General features: G+C 44.2%; 1 protein-coding gene across 1 annotated transcript in view; it reads right to left on the bottom strand.

Moving 5' to 3' along the window:
• The window catches only part of PRELID2 (PRELI domain containing 2), a 121,212-nt gene that overhangs the window by 40,593 nt on the left and 60,024 nt on the right, over positions 1–20,595 (bottom strand). Inside the window, exon 5 of the mRNA XM_056574891.1 lies at positions 119–224. Coding sequence (XP_056430866.1) covers positions 119–224 — 106 coding nt within the window. The remainder of the gene's footprint in view (positions 1–118; positions 225–20,595) is intronic.

Genomic DNA, 20,595 nt, shown 5'->3' with positions numbered 1-20,595 from the left:
ATTGTACCAAAAACTGTGGTCACCCCATAGTATGAAAACAAGTAAGCCTGGTGACAGCAGACACTTCCTATTTTGAAAGTAAATTTAAGTATGTAACCAAAGTCGAGAAAGACATTACCTTTTTAGCTCCTTGTTTCAAAAACGCCTGTGCAAATTTTTCAAAGACACAGTTAAGGTATCCAGCACCTGTGATTGATATGGTCCCTTTCTGACTGAATTCGGTCCTTTGTATAAAAAAAAGAAATAAATAAGTACATAAAATGTTTTATTAAAATTGGCTCAAGTAACAATCTCCTACTCAATATATTATTTCTGAACTGAACAGTATCTTATAGCTTCAAACCATGTTCACACAGAGTTTATTTGATTTTGTTGTTTTCCTAAACAAGATGGTTGTTTTTTGTAGACAGAAAACAAATTTTCCATTGAACTAAACTACTTGTCCATTTTTTTTTACCTTAAAACAGTCAAATAAAGGCAGTTTTGTTTTTTGTTTTTTTACAAAAGATAGGAAAAATATGACGCGTCAACATAGCCTAAGAACAACTTTTGAACATTTTTACCAACAGTGGTTAACCTTAACCCCCTTAAAGGGCTACTCTGGGGAAATAAAACTTATCCCTAATTTACAGGATAGGGGATACGTTTCTGATTGCGGAGGGGGTCCGACAGCCGTCCTCAGAGCGCTCTGCCCCACCTTTGGAGACAAGCTTCAGTGACTCCCCGCTCAGCAAATCTGGAGCAACCTCTATGACTCTACCAATAGACTACAGATAGCAGAGATTGTGCAGTACAGGCATGCTGCACTGATCTCTATGAGCAATCAAAGCATTGCCCATAAAAAATCCCCTAACGAGAATAATAAATTGATTAAAAAAAAAAAAATTATATATATTTATATTTTTAAATAAAGTTTCTTACATACATACATACAAGTTAACCCATTTCATACTAAAAGTTTAATCTGTTAAGGTCGCAGGGCGTTTGCATCCTGGCAGTTAAAGGGGTATTCCGCCCCTAGACATTTTATCCCCTATGCAAAGGATAGGGGACAAGATGTCAGATCGCCGCGGTGCCGCTGCTGGGGACCCCCGGGATTCGCTCTGCACGTAATGATGGGCGGTACAGGGGCCGGCGCATCGTTACATCACGGCTCCGCCCCTCGTGATGTCACGACCCGCCCCTTTCAATACAAGTCTATGGGAGGGGGCGTGGCGGTCGTCACGCCCCCACCCATAGACTTGCATTAAGGGGATGGGCCGTGATGTCATGAGGGACGGAGCCATGACGTCACGCTGCTCCGTCCCCCTTATGGCCCGTCATTACGCACAGAGCGAACTCGCTCTGTGCTGTAATGATAGCGCGGTGCCGCAGCGGGGATCCCGGGGGTCCCCAGCAGCGGGACCGTGGCGATCTGACATTTTATCCCCTATCCTTTGGATAGGAGATAAAATGTCTAGGGGCGGAATACCCCTTTAAGGATGCAGGGCGTACCTGCATGCCCTGGTCTGATTATCACTGTTTGAAGCATGCTCATGAGCTGTGTATGCTCCATACGCAGCGGATGCTGACTGCTATCAGCAGCCTGGACCCACGGTTTATGTTGAACATCACCAACATCATGGCCGACGCAAGACATTAACCCTTTAGAGGCACCTGAAATGTTAAAAAAAATTTAAAAAATATTCCAGTGCAATGTCCCGATCAGCTGAGAGGATGGCGGGAGGGCCCTTACCTGCATCCTTGCCATGCGATAGGTGCTCTGATGTCACCAGCCAGGCTCTGTGGGCTGGAACAGCAGAGCACTGATAACACTGATCAATGCTGTTCTGTGGAGCAACATTGATCAGGATATGCAATCTAAAGATTTCATGGTATAGCCCCCTATGGGGACAAGAAAAAAAAAAGAAAAAAAAAAGTTAAATGTGAATAAGCCCCTGCCCTGATAAAAGCTTGAATCACCCCCCATTTCCCATTTTTTAATAAAATAATGTAATCAAAATAAACAAACAAATGTGGTATCGCCGCATGCGTAAATGTCTGAGCTATTTAAATATTAGGTTTGTTCAACCACACGGTTGATGGCGTGAACGTAATAAAATAAAGTCCAAAATTGTACATTTTTGGTCACTTCATATACCATGAATATTTTTTTTTTTTACAAAAAGCGATCCCATCAAAACAAAAATGGTACCGATAAAAACTACAGACAACAGCGCAAAAAGAGAACTCCGTACATTTACATGTGTGTATTTTTGCTGCAGACCTGCTGCTGCAAATTGTTCTGCCCATTGACTTCAACGGGCAGCAAAATCTGCAGCAAAAATATGCACATGTGAATGCACCCTCACATAGCCCTGTATGAGGAAAAAAAAAAAAAAAGGTATAGGGGTCAGAAGATGACAATTTTAAACATACTAATTTGGGTGCACAAAGTTATAATTTTTTAAAAGTAGTAAAATAAATAAAACCTACATAAATTAGTATGTTGCTTTATTGTACTTTTTGGCACCATACACAGGTTGTTTTTTTGCTGGTCAACCCCTTTAAGGTTTTACCAAAATTGTCTTACGCCTCACTTTTTATACCATGCTTTTGGAAACAAAAACAAAAATTTGTGAGCTAATAGAAATGTCATTAGGACATTTAACTTTTTTTTGTCACTTCTTTTTTTAACATTCCCATTCATCTGTCAGTGATAGAAAACAGATATCGGTGAAAAAATACGGTAGATTTGCAGCTTTTAGACATGAATATACAGATACATTTTTGAAAGCACTTGGGATTAGCAATGCACTCGTAAGCATTAAGATATATTTTTCTTATAGCTGTGAATGCCGCTTAAAGAGAGCAATTGTTTCTCAGCCAAACTGGCCTCTTTTGATAATTTAATACATTTAATATTCTAGTATTAGCCTTAATGGTTTTTGGATTACACCTTTCAAGCCTAATATACACAGCCATTAAAAAAGGAAGTCAGAGCCAAACATCTAAATGCTAATGTTAACTGTTTATTATGCTTTGCTTTCTTTTTTTCCAGCATTTTCCGGGTTTAGGCTGCGTTCACACAGCCGTTGGTCCCTGTTTTTTTTCCCATGTAGGTTCCGTTGTTGTTGGTTGTAAACAATTACAAAAGGTTATAAAATAATCCCATTGATGTCAATGGGATTATTTTTACAATCCTTTCCCATTCGCTTGCACCTGTCTGTGCTCATTTCCATTTTTTTTTACAGGAGAAAAGATGGTGCAGTATTTTTTTTCTCCCGTCAAAAAAAAAAACTGAAGAAAAAACGGATACAGTAAATTTAACATTGAAGTCTATGGAAAACGGATGAGCCTTTAATGTCATCTTTTTGCGTCAGTTTTTTTCAATCCATTTTTTGATCTGTTTTTACTTCTGAGCATGCTCAGAACAAAAAAAAAAAATTTGGGGGGGGGGGGGGTTTATTAACTGAACAATAACGGATCCAAACAGATCCCATCCATTTGCATACATTATTGTCTGCTTTTTTTTAAAGTCCATTTGTTATTTTGGCAGGAGAAGAACGGGACGGGTCCAGACGGCCATGTGAACGCAGCCTTGCATGTATTTGAGACAAAGTAACAGTCATGAAAACAGACATAGTTGTAGGCATTTAAAGGGTTATTCCAGCCCAAAACTTTTTTTTATATATCAACTGGCTCCGGAAAGTTAAACAGATTTGTAAATTTCTTCTATTAAAAAATCTTAATCCTTCCAATAGTTATTAGCTTCTGAAGTTGAGTTGCTGTTTTCTGTCTAACTGCTCTCTGATGACTCACGTCCCGGGACGTGACATCATCATTGAGCAGTTAGACAGAAAACTTCAGAAGCTAATAACTATTGGAAGGATTAAGATTTTTTAATAGAAGTAATTTACAAATCTGTTTAACTTTCCGGATCCAGTTGATATAAATATATAAAAAAAGGTTTTGCCTGGAATACCCCTTTAATTGTACAGGTGAGTAAAATACAACTAAGGCTCCTTTTCCTTTGAAGGGGTTTCTCACCAACACAGCAACACACTAGCCCTCAGGCTGTGTGGGGTATTGTAGCTCAGTTTCATGAGGTCAATGTAGTGAGCTTTAATACCCCCTGCGATCTCTATTGTCATCTGGTGCGCGAAGCGAACTTCACTCCGTGCCTGATGACTAGCGATGTGACGCCATGACGTCACAAGCCTCCATGCCGCACCCGGTGTTCTAAACGAAAGCCGGGTGCTGCAGGGAGATCGCGGGGGGACCCCTCACAATCAGACATCTTATCCCCTCCTTTGGATAGGGGATAAGATGTCTAGGGGTGGAGTTAAACTTTAACACCCCACCACATTCTATGGTACACAGCGATAAAAATAAATCAGGTATAGGATTATAAGTACAAATGCATATGAAAATTATAAAAGAGTGGAGCTCACAACAGACAACACGAGGTTAACTGTGACCCTCTCACCCAAAGAGGGAGGAATGTATATCAATAAAGACCAAAAAACAAACAAACACAGTCCTCATACACCACTGAGGAAGGGGTTCGGACATTATTTTTAATACCCCGACGCAATATTTTTACAACTATTGGTACCGGACCCACATTAACACTGAGCGTTACAGTGCCGGATTGCATAACTTCTATTTGGACTGAAAGGGGTTAACCAACTTTACCACCAGTTCACGACTGATGGCTAAACATCTCCACCCATCTGATTCCATCTACACAAGATACTACCACCGCTACCACAGGTGTGAACATCCAAGGGAGCGATCAGCTGACCGCCACACCCGGAAGCTCACCAGCTTGCAGCCGCGAGGGACATCTAAGACGCCGGTAGACACGCGGCTTGTTACGGAATCCATCGCCGCTGGCTAGAGCCCCGGAGAGGAATCTGCAGCCTCGGCGTGGAGGGGTGAGAAGCACCCTGTGAAAAAATGTGTTTCCTCCTGCAGAAAACCTACGCTCTATGCACCAACTAGCGAGTGGAACTGCATGACTATACTTATATAGGACTATCTATTGCTATACTTGGAGGTGGAATTTCTTTTTGCAAGTGAACTCATTTGTGGATCCTGTATCATCTTAGGTGGACTTTTTTCTAGGTGGACTCTACATTATAGGTGGACATCCACCACCTAACAACTTAAGTGGAACCTTAGTGCATATTTTGCATATCTCATTTCCTTACAGGTGGACACTCAGCAATGTGTTTTTACAGAACTTTCATAGTGCCAGCAATTTTTTCCACAATAAATGTTCACTTTTTATGCATGTTTGTGGGTTGACAATTGAGTCCAGATGCTGTAAACCGCAAGGGCCCTGCGGAGCATTTTTATTTCATGTTTATTCCATCTTTGTACTATTGGTGCTAATATATGTGTTTTATTGTATGACATTTAGGAGCAAATTAAAATCCTTTTATTTATGCATTTGTACTGATCTCCATCATATAACCTTGGGTAGAACACTGAGGACTGTGGGTTTTAGTCGTTATTGATATACAAATGCATATGAGTATAAGTAAGAACGTTGGTATACACAGGTATAGTTAACATCATCATTACAAAAAGAAGGTAAGTATCAAAAGTAGTCAGTTGAGAAAGGTGAAAGAGCAATAAACTGTTAGCATGTAGGTGGGTTCACATATATTCAGTTTGGTGCCATGACTTCCTGACTTGATACAACAATCTAATAAAAGTAAGATTTAACCTGTTCAGGACGCAGGGCGTATGCATACGCCCTGCATCCCTAGTCCTTAAGGACGTAGGGCGCATGGATACGCCCGTGGTAATTCCAGTCCCCGCCGCTAGCCGGTCGGGGACCGGACCGGGATGCCTGCTGAAATTATTCAGCAGGCATCCCGGCACATCGCCAAGGGGGGTCCTGAGACCCCTCATTCAGCAATGAGTACTGGCAGAACAGGGGGAGAAGATGGTGGCCGGAACCTGTGAAGAAGATGCGGTGGGGACTGGTGATCATCGGTGGCATCAGCGGAGATCAGCGGCGCAGGTAGGGAGGCGACGGCGTGGAGCATCAAGGAAGGTGGCAGTAAAGCGATCTTTACTGCTGCCTTCCTAGTGGTTGCCAAACTAAAAAGGCTGTCTGGGCATGCTGGGAGTTGTAGTTTTGCAACATCTGGAGGGTCACAGTTTGGAGACCACTATTACATTGGTGCCCAAACAGTAGCCCTCCAGATGTTGCAAAACTACAACTCTCAGCATGCCTAGACTGCCCAGGCATGCTAGGAGTTGTAGTTCTGTAACATCTGTCCCTTCGGATTTTGCAATTTTCATGAAAATTTTGAAAATTGCTACTATACTTTGAAGCCCTCTAATGTTTTCAAAAAGTAAAAATATGTCCATTTTATGATGCCAACATAAAGTAGATATATTGTGTTTGTGAATCAATATAAAATGTATATGGAATATCTATTTTACTTACAAGCAGAGAGTTTCAAAGTTAGAAAAATGCAAAATTTTCTAAATTTTCATGAAATTTGGGGATTTTTCACTAAGAAAGGATGCAAGTAATGACAAAAATGTACAGCTAAAATAAAGTAGAATATGTCACGAAAAAACTATCTCAGAATCAGAACAATCGGTAAAAGCATCCCAAAGTTATTAATGCATAAAGTGAGTGGTCAGAATTGCAAAAAAAGGGCTGCGTCCTTAAGGTGAAAATGAGCTGCGTCCTTAAGGGGTTAATCTCACTGCCAGCCTGCTATTTACATGCAAGCTAGCAGTGGTGCCCACTAGAACAGGATCTAGCTATATTTGTACAGAAAAGATACTAAGGAGGGCATTTTTCATTGTTTTTGCATAATTTTTTTGGCGTGTGTTAAGAGGTCATACAGCTTCTGCTCGCTATATTGTATTTTTTTGCACCTGGAGGGGGCGTGGCTAAGCGTGTGCAAATGGATCTGTTGAATTTATCATGTGAATAGAAATAATTTTTGTGCAAAAAAAAAAAAACTGCGCAAGTATGCTCCAGGCCATAGGTGGCGTAGGATGTAGGAAGTTGATTATTACATTTTTGTTTTGTTTTTTTCACCCTTTTAAAAATCCATGGAATCATGCTGCATTTCTTAGATTAGACTCAAAAACCCAACTCGAAAATCTGTGTAAAATAACAAATAGGGGTTATTGATATGATGCGTATATTGTGTCTCACGGATGCAGGTGACCAATATCAGTGTCTTTTGCTGATTTGCTTTTAACGTTAATAGAGTCTTATGATTCTACGACTAATACAAATGAAAAATCCCCTCAGAACTTGCTGTAGGATGTCACTTCTAAAAGGCAAGGCAGATGTGGTATAATTTTCCATTTTTTTTATTGTTTGTGTTTTATTTGTGCGCATATTAAAACACAGCTAGTATATTTCGTCCACTGCATAGTCAAGAATGAAGCCCTGCAATTCACATTCACTTTTGCCAAATGTGTCTACTTGTAAAAAGGTGCAATTTTTTTTGTGGGCAAAGACTTACTGTGCAAAATAAATGCGTCAAATTACAGCAAAAAGAGTGTGTCAGATATGCATTGATAAATCTCGCCAACAATATCCACTGTACATCCCAAACAAAGATACTATGGATATAACAATACAGTTTTAACGTCAAGATTTTAATATAATATAAAATATATCAGAATGAAAGAAATACATATATTGAATTAGATATTTTGCACCTGTCTCACTAAATTTATCAACACAAGTTGTTATCTTTTGCAGAAAGATGTGCAAATGGCAATTTACTGGAGAATATTGACCAATTATCGATCACTGTAGAAAAACCATGTCAGGAGGCACCATTACAATGACAGAGTCATGGAGAGAAGTCTATTATTGAGATTCATCTCCTGAATTATTGACTAGTGAGGTATAGGGCTCCGTCCTAATTGTTTTTCACATGGGACTTTAATTAAAGTGTCTGACACAGAACACCCGGCATCTTCTGACAAAACGCTACAAGGTCTCACCAAGTCCGATTCAGATAACCCAATAATGGACACTTTAATCGTAAGTCCATTTCCCTTGTCACAAAAGACTAATGTCAGGATTACTAAAGCAAATGCAGCATTTGAGAATTTAACGCTTTACTAAATACTGTAGGTTAGCATGAAATGGACATAAAATATAAATATCCATTTATGTAGCCACAAGTAAAACTAATCTCTACAGACTTCCTAGAAGAAATCCTCATAACTTAAAGCTCAAGGGATGGCTCAGGTGGCAGGATATATGTTGGAATTTTCACGCCGCCAACTGAGCCTGAGAATTGAGTGAGAACTGTGGCACTCAATCTACAGATTTGGTGGAAGTCCAATAGATTTGCGCCGGGCGTCTGCAAAATCTGTAGTTTGAACACCGAAGCCCTACACAAGTCTCAGTTTTGGGCTAAAGCGGCAGTCGAAAATGTAAGCAAATATCCTGCCGCCTAAGCCATGCATATAAATATGTACATACAATCAGTTTGCATTTATAGAACATCTTGGCACTTGCATTAAGATCAATAAAGAAACTCAGACATACCAGGTTTATAAATATATACAATTTATCCTATGAACAAGTCTTCACTGATTATAAAATAATACTCAGTACAATTTAAACATTTAAGGTGTATATCTATAGATTAAAATGTCTCTGAATAATCATGGTGACATGGCCAGGTCTACAAGGAGAGCCTGTTCGGGGATCTGGGGCACATTTCACTGATCCATTGGCTAGCCCTACTTTCAACTGCGTTTTCACAACACAGACAAAGTTGAAAGCTATCATGGAGCAGAGAGCCACTGGCTGTGTGATCAGTGACTTCCACCTGTAGACTGCAGGCTGCTTTAAAGCGTACCCGTCAGATCCAACAAAAACACTTTTTTTTTTTTTTAAATATATCACTCAAATAATACCTACTCCTGACCATATACATCTAATTTTTATGTGTCTAGCACCTTTATTTTTTTATTACACTTTTAATTTAGCTCACCAGTCAGAATTCCTTTCAAAGGGAGGGGGAGTGGCCTCACTGTGCAGGTCTCCGCCCCCTCCCTCAGTATGCTGTCTGCTCACATCTCCCCTAGCATTAGCAACACTACAACTCCCAGCTTGTCCTCACTGACAGTAGTGGGACACAAGCTGACAGTGGGAGGATTTTTCCTCCAGCTCTGAGCCCTGCGCTCACAGCTGTCAATCAAGGAAGTGTGTCCATGACATAGGTGATGATGCATGGACACAGCAGGACTAGTATGTGTCCAAGCAGGGGGGGGGGGCAGTTGTTTGACTGTCTGTTTTTCATACTGAAAATACTCTAATGAAAGTAATTGCAAAACCTATTGGTTTTGCATACTTTACAACATATGAAAAGTTTTTGTATCTGACAGTGCCCATTTAAGTCTGCAACCTACAGTGATCCAGAGAAGTTGTGAATATCTTTCAAAATCAGTGTGCAGCCTGCATTAGTCAGGATCCAGTCGTGTGGAAGTGGGCCCTTCTGACAACATTTTGCCATGCTTCTAATGAGATGGAAGATTGTGTCTTCTGGGGTTTTCCCTTCCAAACTTGGACTTAGGCATCGGTAAGCTCCTGAACAGGCTGTGGAGCTGGTGGCATTGGAAATAACATTCCAAAGGTTCTCAGGTGGAATAAGGTCTAAGGAAGATGAGGGTCAGTCAATTACATTAATGTCTCTGTCAACCAGGACCTGCATAAACACTCTGGATGCATAAGGCCAGGCACTATCCTAGATAAAGAGGAACTATTGGCCAAATGCGCCAGGTGTCCCAATAGAAGCTCTCAGGCCCTAATGCCATCCTCATAAGAGTATATTTCCGACAGTTTGGTCAGTAACATTCACACTAGTAACCCTCGTAACCCACTGAAGGCCATTTTGTAGGGCTATGGCAGTGCTACTCCTATTTTCCTGGCACAAAGGAGCAGAGGTCTGTCCTGCTGCTGGGTTTATGCCCTTTGTTTCTATGCAGCTTTTCTCAACTAATGGCCCAGGTCCTGCTAACTGCTTCATTCTCTTAAAAATGTGCTGGGAGACACAGCAAATCTTCTTACAAAGATGATGTGCTATCCTGGAGGAGCTGGACTACCTGTGCAACATGAATAGGCTGCAGGTACCACTTTATGTTACCACTACTGACAAAGACACTAGCAAAATGCGAAACTGGAGAAGAACCAGCCAGGAAGAATAATGAGAGTATTTGCCCATGGCTACCACCTGCAAAACCAATCCTTTTGTGGGGGTTGCCTTTATGTTACCTCTCCAGTGCACCTCTTCTTACTTTCATGGTTGTCTTGATGTTACCTCTGTAGTGCACCGCTTCTCGCTCTCTTTTGTGCCAAAGCAGGTGAAATTGATTCAAAATCATTTGCTTTTAACTGGACAGACTGATATCCATTAAAATGGGTAACTGGAGGCAGGTAGCAGGGGTCCCATTACTAACTATAGGACAATTCTTCCCTTACCTCCACAGTAGCTTCTACAAAGGACAGAGCATGCATACATGCTCTTGAAGGTGTTTCTATGAAACGTAGGCGGGATTCACATATGTGCGATGTCAGTTGATTAGCATCTGGTGTCCATTACTTCTGAATGCCGGATAGGGGGACGCAGCAAGAGGACTTTTCTTGTTCGGGGTGTCTAACCATCTGGAGACCAACTTGAGACGCCAGATGAATGTGACCTATCCCATTCAAATGGGTTCAGTTCTAGCATCAGTCAGCCATCTTTTTCCTTCGTTGATTGCTAAAAAGTGTTTGAAGGAAATGTAGACTGACGTTCGACATATGTGGATGAGCCCTTAGAATACAACTATTTTATTTGTCCTGCTGTCTGTCGGAAGTTCATATAGAGAATATACAACCCTATTTTTCAGAGCTTTTGGCTCTTATCAGCAATACTGATAGGGTGTCTTGATAGCTTGGTCTAGTTTAAACAAAGAAAACATCCTATTTATGGCAATTACATAAAGTTTCATATTGATCGCTTCTGTCGTTTATTTTTTTATATCATTTTAGTTTTTTTATATTTACTTTACATTTCTGTTACATGTTACGAATCCTTTATTCTTTCATCCACCTGTATGCCGAAATCTGTCTGTGGCATACAACTATTTTGCAGGCAACTTTGCTACAAACACAAATTAAAAAGATACTTATTTAAAAATGCACAGCACATTTACAACTAGACCAGCTCTTCCACTTGTGACATAATATATGTTCCAATTCTGCTTGGTGATTATTCTGCTTTGTATCTTTCTGTGAATTGCATGGTAATTGTAAGGGAAGAAACCAAGGTAACTTCAAAAGGACTATAACATTGATCCATGTTGTATTTGCTATCTAGTAAATGGCCACTGTTACATAAACATTATCATCACAAGCAGCTCTTTTCAACCGTGAGCATTTTCTTAGGCATGTAAAATAAGATTTCCAGATATTATTCTAGGCATCACTGCTCATAGGCTATAATTTGGGGAACAGAAGCACAATTCTGCAATCAATACGACTGTTAAGAAGCGTCCTAAATATGTGAATGATTGACAAAAACTACATCAGCTGAAAATAAAATTCACAGCAAAATAAACATAATCGCTGGCAAAATATTACTTATAACCAAAAAGCATTAAAGAACTATTCCACAATAAAAATGTGTTCCTATTGTATATGGATGCCCTTTGCATACATTAACTATATAAATACATCACTAGGCTAAATAAATAACATTTGATTTAAAAAATTGGGTAGTGACAACTAGTTTATTACAATTGTTCTCAGAATGTTTGTAAGCTTTCTAGTCTCATAATATATGGTACAGAACATGTGGTGTAAATATTAGCAAATTGCTGATAATAAAAGGGCTTTATTATTGTACTAGTTGGAACTTGACAAAATACATAATTCACTGGCAGGGTAAACCAGAAGTCCATGGGCAGCCTTATAGGTATTGGGTTTGTCAAATGATGGTTTAACCCCTTAAAAGAGAAGTATCATAAAAAAAATAAAAAAAAACTTAGCCCCTATCCGAAGGAGAGGGGATACGTTTTAGAATGCGGAGGGTCCGAGCCATCTATGGGAGAGGCGTTTGGCAATCTTCAGCTCTCTCAAGGGCTATATAGAGGGGGCGTGGCGGCTTCCACTTCGGGCGGGGGTCGTGCCCCCTGTGAAGGAGAGCCGGGGCTCCAAACAGGAAATCGTCGGGGGCCCCAGAGCTCGGACCCCCCGCGATCTAAGACTTAAAGAACGCCCACTATGTTTTGACACTGGGCAGTATGGGTTACACGTCGGCGCGTATGCACAGCCGACGTCACGGACGTGTCCCTGCCCCCGGCTGCTAAGCAACAGAAGGAGGTCCCGCCGGTATGAAGGTGTAAGGTACTGTAGTTTATTATGGCAGAGGGGTGGGGGGCACTGTAGGAGTGTGGAGGACGACGGGGGAAGGGGAGGATGTGGGGCTGTAGCAGTGTAGAGGATGTGGGGCTGTAGCAGTGAGGAGGATGGGGGGGCTGTAGCAGTGTGGAGGATGGGGGGCTGTAGCAGTGTGGAGGATGGGGGGCTGTGGGAGGATGGGGGGCTGTAGCAGTGTGGAGGATGGGGGGCTGTAGCAGTGTGGAGGATGGGGGGCTGTAGCAGTGTGGAAGATGGGGGGCTGTAGCAGTGTGGAAGATGGGGGGGGGGGGGGTGCGGCATCCTCCACACTGCTACAGCCCCCCATCCTCCACACTGCTACAGCCCTCCATCCTGCTACAGTCCCCCATCCTCCACACTCCTGCAGCCCCCCATAAATAAATAAGCCCTACCCTGAAAATAAGCCCTAGTGTGTTTTTTGGGACTAAAATTAATATAAGACCCGGTCTTATTTTTGGAGAAACGCGGTAAGTCTAGAGCAGATTAGCTTTTTTTTTTTTTTTTTTTGGGGGGGGGGGGACTTGGAGCAAATTTGGGGAGTTTAGTTTCTACACAGTGCACATTACAGCAAAACTGGAAACAGAGAAAAACTGGAAAGATTTTGCCCATAAGTACCAATCACAGCTTAGCTAGCTCTGGTAAAGTGAAAGCTAAGCTGTGATTGGTTGTTATGGGCAAATTTTTTCCAGTTTTTCTCTCACACAGTTTGATAAATCTGGGTCGTTACCTTCATTATGTGGGTCAAATTGCCCTATTCCCCTATAACTTACTTAATTTTCCATCTCCAGGACTCTTTGAGGGTACTTTTTTTGCACTGTGATCTGTATTTTTTATTGGTACCATTTTGGTCTCGATGGGACTTCTTGATCTCTTTGTATTAAAGGGGTATTCCGGGCAAAAACATCTTATCCCCTATCCAAAGGATGAGATGTCAGATCGCAGGGGGCCCGCGGCTGGGACCCCCGGCGATCTCCCTGCAGAACCTGCATTCTATGCGGGGCTGCACCTCTAGTTTCGGAAACCTCTGGGTTTCCGGGACTGAGGACATGACGTCACGCCCCCTCCATTCATGTCTATGGGAGGGGGCGTGATGGCCACCACGCCCCCTCCCATAGACATAAATGGATGGGGCGTGGCATTACATCACGTCTCCAGTCCCGGAAACCCGGAGGTTTGCGAAACTAGAGATGCAGCTCCGCATAGAATGCGGGTGCTGCAGGGAGATCCTTTGCATCCTTTGGATAGGGGATAAGATGTTTTTGCCTGGAATACCCCTTTAATTTATTGCTGATTTATGATATGACAATAGATCAACAATTATGGAGGTTTTTATTTATTTTTTAATTTATGCCATTCACGTGCGGGATCGTGATCGATAGTTGTTATATTTTAATAGGTCAGACAATTCCGCATTTGGCAATAGGCAAAAAAGGAACTAGGCTAAAATGGACATGCCCCCTCCATGTATCTTTATGGGAGAGGCGGAGATGCAGCGTTCATGCATTCCCGCCTCTCCCATAGAGATGTATGGAGGGGAGTGTTGTCGACTTCACTGAGGTCAACATACACTAGTTTTGGAATATTTAGAACTTTCTTATATGTGTCTGTTGACATGAGGGAATCAATGTACTGGCATAACTCTGCATTATTCTTATAGTATGGAATTCAGATAAATGTCGCACATCATACAAGGATTTAATCTGGACAACGTGCAGAGTGCTGAACACTGACAGCTAAATGTCATTCTAGCAAGGCAACAGTGAAAAAATTTCGGAGCAGTCCTTAAAGATAAGTATTGTAACTTGTAGCAGAACTAGACACCCCCTCCCCTAATCATTCCCTGACAGCAAGGAATAAGAGTGAAAAACAAACATTCATGATGACACTTACAGGACACAAAGTAGACTCACACATCACAGATTTGTAAAATATATGTTGCGGATTTAAAAATCCTATTTGCATGTTGCAGAAAAATCAAGTTTCAAATTAATGTTGAATTGCGCATTTTCCAAAACCACGGCAATACAAAAAGAAAAGAAAAAAATTGATAAATTGGTGGTTCCTCGTCTATTACCACCAGTTGGCTGGTTAACTTAACCCGTCTAGGGCACAGGGAGTACAGGTACGCCCTGGCTCCCTGGGACTTAAAAGACAAGTCTCAGGTATAAAAACTTTGCGATCGCCGCAAATCGCTGGTCAATTCAGACCGGCGATTCCGGGTCATACGGGTCTCCGGTAATGAGGGGGATCGGAGTGAGGTGCCACCCCTCCTATCCCTGCTATTGGTCGTTCAGAAGAGACCGACCAATAGCAGATCACGGGCGAGGGGTTAAAGTTCGGTTCCCCCGCTCTGCTCCCCCACGGCAGTCTGGGAACTGTGCTGGGACCAGCGCCGGATGTCATTTACCGGCGGCGATCGACGATCCTCTCCCTGGTGCGGCGATCCTGCTGACTACAGAAGCCGGTGAGTTGTTGTCTAGCAATATCTGGAGGGCTACAGTTTGGAGACCACAATACAGTAGATTCTAAACAGTAGCCCTCCAGGTGTTGCAAAACTACAACTCCCAGCATGACCAGACAGCTGTTTGTAGTTTTGAAACATCTGGAGGGGCACAGTTTGGAGATCACTGTGGTTTTTAAACCGTGGCCCTCAAAATCTTCCAAAACTACAACTCCCAGCATGCACGAATAGCAAACAGCTGTCTCAGCATGCTGGGAATTGTAGTTGCGTGCCTCAAGCTGTTGCATAACTACATCTCCCAGCATGCCCTTCAGCGATCAGTACATGCTAGGAGTTGTAGATTTGCAACAGCTGGAGGCAAACTGGTTGGAAAATACTGAGTTAGGTAACAAACCTAATTCAAGGTTTTCCAACCAGTGTGCCTCCAGCTGTTGCAAAAGGACAACCCCCAGCATGCAAGGTCAGTTAGTGAATGAACAGGGTACAATCACACGGGGGGGGGGGGGGGGGGGTAAATTTTCCACCGCAGCTCAAACTCCTAGCGGGAAACTCACCGTAAACCCCCGCCCATGTGAATGTACCCTAAAAACACTATACTACACTAACACAAAATAAAGGGTAAACACTACATATACACACACCCTCTCTAAATAAAAATTAAAAACGTCTTGTTCGGCAGTGTTTCCAAAATGAAGCCTCCAGCTATTGCAAAACAACAACTCCCAAGGGAAATAGGAAAAAAGCCCTTAAAATTTATAACCCTATTTCTTCTGTGTAAGAACATACCCCATAAGTGGATGTAAAGTGCTCTAGAGTGCGAACTAGAGTGCTCAGAAGAGCATTTGTCTGGAGCATTTGTTCAGAATTTAATAAGGGGTGCAGTGAGCATTTTCACCCCACTGGCGTTTGACAGATCTTTGGAACAGTGGGCTGTGCAAATGAAAAATTACATCTTTAATTTTCACGGATCACTGTTCCAAAAATCTGTCAGATACCTGTGGGGCGTAAATGCTCACTGTACCCCTTATTATGTGAGGGGTGTAGTTTCCAAAATGGCGTCACATGTGGTGGGGGGGGCATTGTTCTGGCACCATGAGGGCTTTGTAAACACACGTGGCCTTCAATTCCGGACAAATGCTCTTCTGAGCATTGTAGTTCGCCCGCAGAGCACTTTACATCCACATATGGGGTATGTTTGTAAACACAAATGGCCCCCGACTTCTATTCCAAACAAATTCTTTCTCCAAAAGCTCAATGGCGCTCCTTCTCTTCTGAGCATTGTAGTTTGCCCGCAGAGCACATTACACCCACATTTGGGGTATTTCCATACTCAGAAGAAACGGTGTTAAAAATTTTATGGGGCTTTTTCTCCTATTACCCCTAGTGAAAATGTAAAATTTGGGGGGAAAAAACTGCATTTTAGTAAAAAAAAAAAAAAAAAAATTTAAAAAAAATTAAAACATTTTATATATATATACATTTTTAATAATAAATAATAAATTTCATTTACACTTCCGACTTTAATGAAAAGTTGTCAAACACCTGTGGGGTGTTAAGGCTCACTGGACCCCTTGTTACGTTCCTTGATGGGTGTAGTTTCCAAAATAGTTTCCCATGTGTTTTTTTTTCATGTGTTTTTTTTTTTTTTTTGCTGTTATGGCACCATAGGGGCTTCCTAAATGTGACATGCCTCCCAAAAACCATTTCAGCAAAATTCAAGATTTTGAAAATTTCGTGAAATCATTTGAAAATTGCTGCTGAACTTTGAAGCCCTCTCATTTCTTCTAAAAGTAAAAACATGTCAACTTTATGATGCAAACATTAAGTAGACACATTGCAAATAAAGTTCTTTCCAGTCTGACAACAGTGCTCTCTGCGACACCTCTGTCCATGTCCGGAACTGTCAAGATTAGAAGCATATCCCTATAAATACCTTTCCTACTCTGGACAGTTCCTGACACGGACAGAGGTGTCAGCAGAGAGCACATCCTGTGGAATACAGCAGTCAGGAGCAGTGTGTGAAGCATTCGGGTGTGTCCCTCTTTTGTACTCCAGAGACTTTCAGCAGAGCAGGTGATCCAGCAGCCTTCCCAGGAGTGTGGCAGCCTCCTGGGGACAGCCTCCCTGCATGGAGCCTAGGGCCTCCATTACCCGTTCTTCCAGGCTGGCGGCGGGTGGAGAGAAAACAGCGACAGCCATTTTTCTGGCTGGAGGAAGAAGATCTAGCAGAGTCTGAAGCAATGCAGGCTCTGCTCCTCCGGCTAAGGGTGCCAGCCAGAGATCCAGTGGAAGGAAGGCAAGGAGGAAGAGTATTGAGATGTGGGCAGTAAGAGGAGCCAAGGAATCCAGCGAGACCTTCTGTTCCCGCATGACCGCACGCTTTTCAGAATATGAGCAGCGTGGTAAGGAGCTAAGGTTTGCCAGAGAAGACCTGCACGGGACTCAGAGTTTGGCAAACTCTGGGTCCAGGAGGAATAAGCCAGAGCTGAGGAAAAAAATCACAGCCCTGAATGCTGAGGTAGAAAAGCTGGAGGAGAGGAGAGCCGAGATCCTGGAGGGGAGCGGTCTTTTTCCGGATAAGCTGGTGAATGAAGACCGGTTTGCCACCACGAAATCCCCAGGTAAGGTGGAGGCGGATGATGGGGAGAGTAGTGGCGGTGAAGAAAGTGAGGATGGTGGTGATGAAAAGGAGGAGGAGAGGGTGAAGGAACATGCTGTGCCTGCTCCCTGTGATACCCAGACCACCCAGGACAGCTACATTTAACCGGCCCAGGTGGCACTTCCTTCCAGTGACAGTGAGGAGGAGGATGATGTGGAGAGTGAGGCTGGGGGCTTATTGAGGGCAATAGTCATGCAGGAGTCCCCAGCCCACCTCCAGAATTTTACTTTTGGGGATGATTTATGTGATGATGTGGCAATGAAGAGGAAAGCTAAGAAGCAAAAGACCCAAGAATCTGTACAGTATGTATTTGTTCCTTTCCAGCAGTCTGGCCAGCTGCAAAGCTGGTTCAGGCTGCTGGGCCCCCCAGACTGCCAGACCCCGTTTCTGTGGTGGAACAGAGCCAGCATGGGGGGTACAGCATGGCATCAGGAAAGGCTGTGGACGCAATAGATGTGAAGCCCACCCATCCCGCCGGTAGGGAGGGGCAGTATGGGCTCATGGTGGGCAGTGGCGAGGCAAGCTATGCTGCCGTGTACTCGGGGGGGGGGGGGGGGGGGGGGGGGGAGTGTCCGGGCACCAGTGGCAGAGAGCGGTGGGTCCATGCGCTTGGGGGGCGATCCCCCGAGTACTGTGTGTTCTGCGGGGACTGCGGGGCACTCCTCTGTGAGGGGGGGGGGGAGGAGTGTCCGGGTGCCGGGATCAGCGGCAGAGCCCATGCGGCCAGGCAAACTAAGTCCAGGCGCTGTGGGAGGAGCTGGGATGCGCTCGGAGGGGAAGTCACATCACCCATGGAGAAGGAGCCATTAGCGTCGACCCCAGCAGCTAAGCCAGAACAGAAAATCTATTTAAAGCCAGCAACACTACAGGTCCCAGCCAGCCCAGAATTTGTTAGGCAGGATGCTATGAGTGCAAGATGTGAGAATGATGGGAGTAGTAGTGTTGTGGATGAGAGGTGTATGTGGAAATGTCAGTGGAATGAATGTTGGTGGTAGTAGTAGAGGTATGAATGGGAAGTCTAGCATGAAAAGAAATAAACATGATGAGAGTAGTGGTGTGAATGGTGGTATTAATGGTTCTGTGTGTGTGTCTGGTCCGATCTAGGTGTGTGTCTGGTCCGGCTGCCCCCCTGGTAGTGACTGCTCCTAGGAGCTATGCCAATGTCACTGCCGGGGGTTCAGGGGGGTCCCCGTCTCTGTCCGGCTCTGGAAGCCACCTGCAACAGCGCCTCCTGGAGGCTCTACGCAGGGGCGACAGGTAGATCCACGTAGAGGGAAGGGGTGAGGTCGACCTGTCTTTCTGGATAGAGAGGCACGGTTTGGGGGCTTTCCGAGAGCGGAATGGGGAGGTGGTCTGGTCCCTCCCGACACCCGGGCAGGACAATAACCGTAGGAATGTGGTCTGTCTGATTTGGAGGGGCAAGGATGCGTGCCCACCTCGCACAAAAGTGGTTGAGCTCCTTCTTCAGATGGAATTCAGGGCGAGTGACATCTTTGCCCTGATTCACCCCTACGGTTCGTCATAGTTTGACATCAGTTTCGTTCGGCCAGAGGGTCTTGAACTCTTCTGGTCAAACTACGACGTGGCGAAGAACGAGCCCGGCTGGCAGGATTTCTCCGTAAAGGCGATTTCCCATCAGAACTCTGCCAAGAAAGTGACCGTTTTGACCCGTAATGAGTCACTTTCTTGTTATGACATCATGACCTGGCTCGGACGGTATGGGGATGTGACGGACATGCCCAAGAAAAACTTTGATGAGCACGGCATCTGGTCCGGGGCCTGGACGTTTTCCGTCAAACTCAAACGTTCAGGGAGTACGGTTGCCCACATTCCGTCAGCCGCCTTCCTTGGACGTGATAGGATCCAGGTCTTCTATCAGGGGCAACCTAAGGTCTCTCACAGGTGTGGCAGCCCCACCCACTTTAGCACAGCCTGTACTGTGCAGGTCTGCGCTTTGTGTGGTGGGGTGGGTCATCTGGCCGCATCCGTTGTCCTAGTGCCTTTGCCTGTGCAGCGGCCGCTCCAGCTGAGGAGAGCTGTGAAGTTGCCTCGGCTGGGGAGGGTATGGGCAGGGATGGGGGCACCATAGGGCTAGTGAGGAGGAAAAAGGGCCCTGCCAAACTAAGGCGGGAAGAAAATCGTAGAAGGAGTAGGGAGCTGGAGAGTGCCCAGGTGGCGGGGGTAGCTTCAGTCCCTGCTCCTGAAGCTGGCCCTGTAACTGCTGAAGCCCTGGAGGACAATGTGCTGGATGAGGAGATCAGAAGACTTCACAGAGAGGAAGGCAATATGGCAGACCCTTCCAATTCCTCCCACTATGAAAGTGTGGATGAGGACAGTGGGGTGAGGCCCAAAAAGAAAGATAAGGGCAAAAGGAAAGGGAGAAAGAAGAGGTTAGAGCCCTCTGAAGCTCCTGGTACTACAGGCCAGGTCCAAAACGGAAGCCTGGCTGCACCCCCTCTGATTGACCTGTCAAACCGGTACCTCGTTCTCGATACCATCTCCTCCCCCTCCTTGGAGGGGGAAGGTGAGGGCGAGGTGCCTAGGGAAAAAGAGCCTCTGGGGGGAACTGGGCCCTGTCCTGTTGAGGCACCTTCCTCGGAGGGCAGGGCTAGACCGGGGCTGGAGGGAGACGGGGACAATATGGATCTATCCGAGTTCAAAAAAAGATCAAAGAGTGGTCCTGCTCTCTCATCTTCTTCGGGGGGGATGAGGGGACCAAAAAGAAAGGAAAGAAAAAGTAAAGGGTGTGGCAGTCTAATTTAATCACCCTGTATGGCGGCACTCACCCCATTGACGCTGGCATCTATTAATTGTGCCAGCATAAAGTCTGATACGGCTAGATATGCAGCCTTTGATTTTCTCGGCCGTGTTGATGCCGACATTTTCTTTTTACAAGAGACCAGGTTGTCAGATCTAGCCTCTCTGGTAAAAGCCAGAAGAGAGTGAAGGCGTGGTCCCTCCCACTGGTCTCTTGCGGTTGAGCCGTATAGTCCTTTTCACCGCTCCTGTTGAATGCCGACGGGTTATTGAATTAGAAATGGGGAGGTGCCTGATCTTAGA

The sequence above is a fragment of the Hyla sarda genome, chromosome 4, assembly GCF_029499605.1.
Source record: "Hyla sarda isolate aHylSar1 chromosome 4, aHylSar1.hap1, whole genome shotgun sequence".
NCBI lineage: Eukaryota > Metazoa > Chordata > Amphibia > Anura > Hylidae > Hyla > Hyla sarda.
Note: the sequence above shows the minus strand (reverse complement) of the source record. Positions and strands in the feature narration are given on the sequence as shown.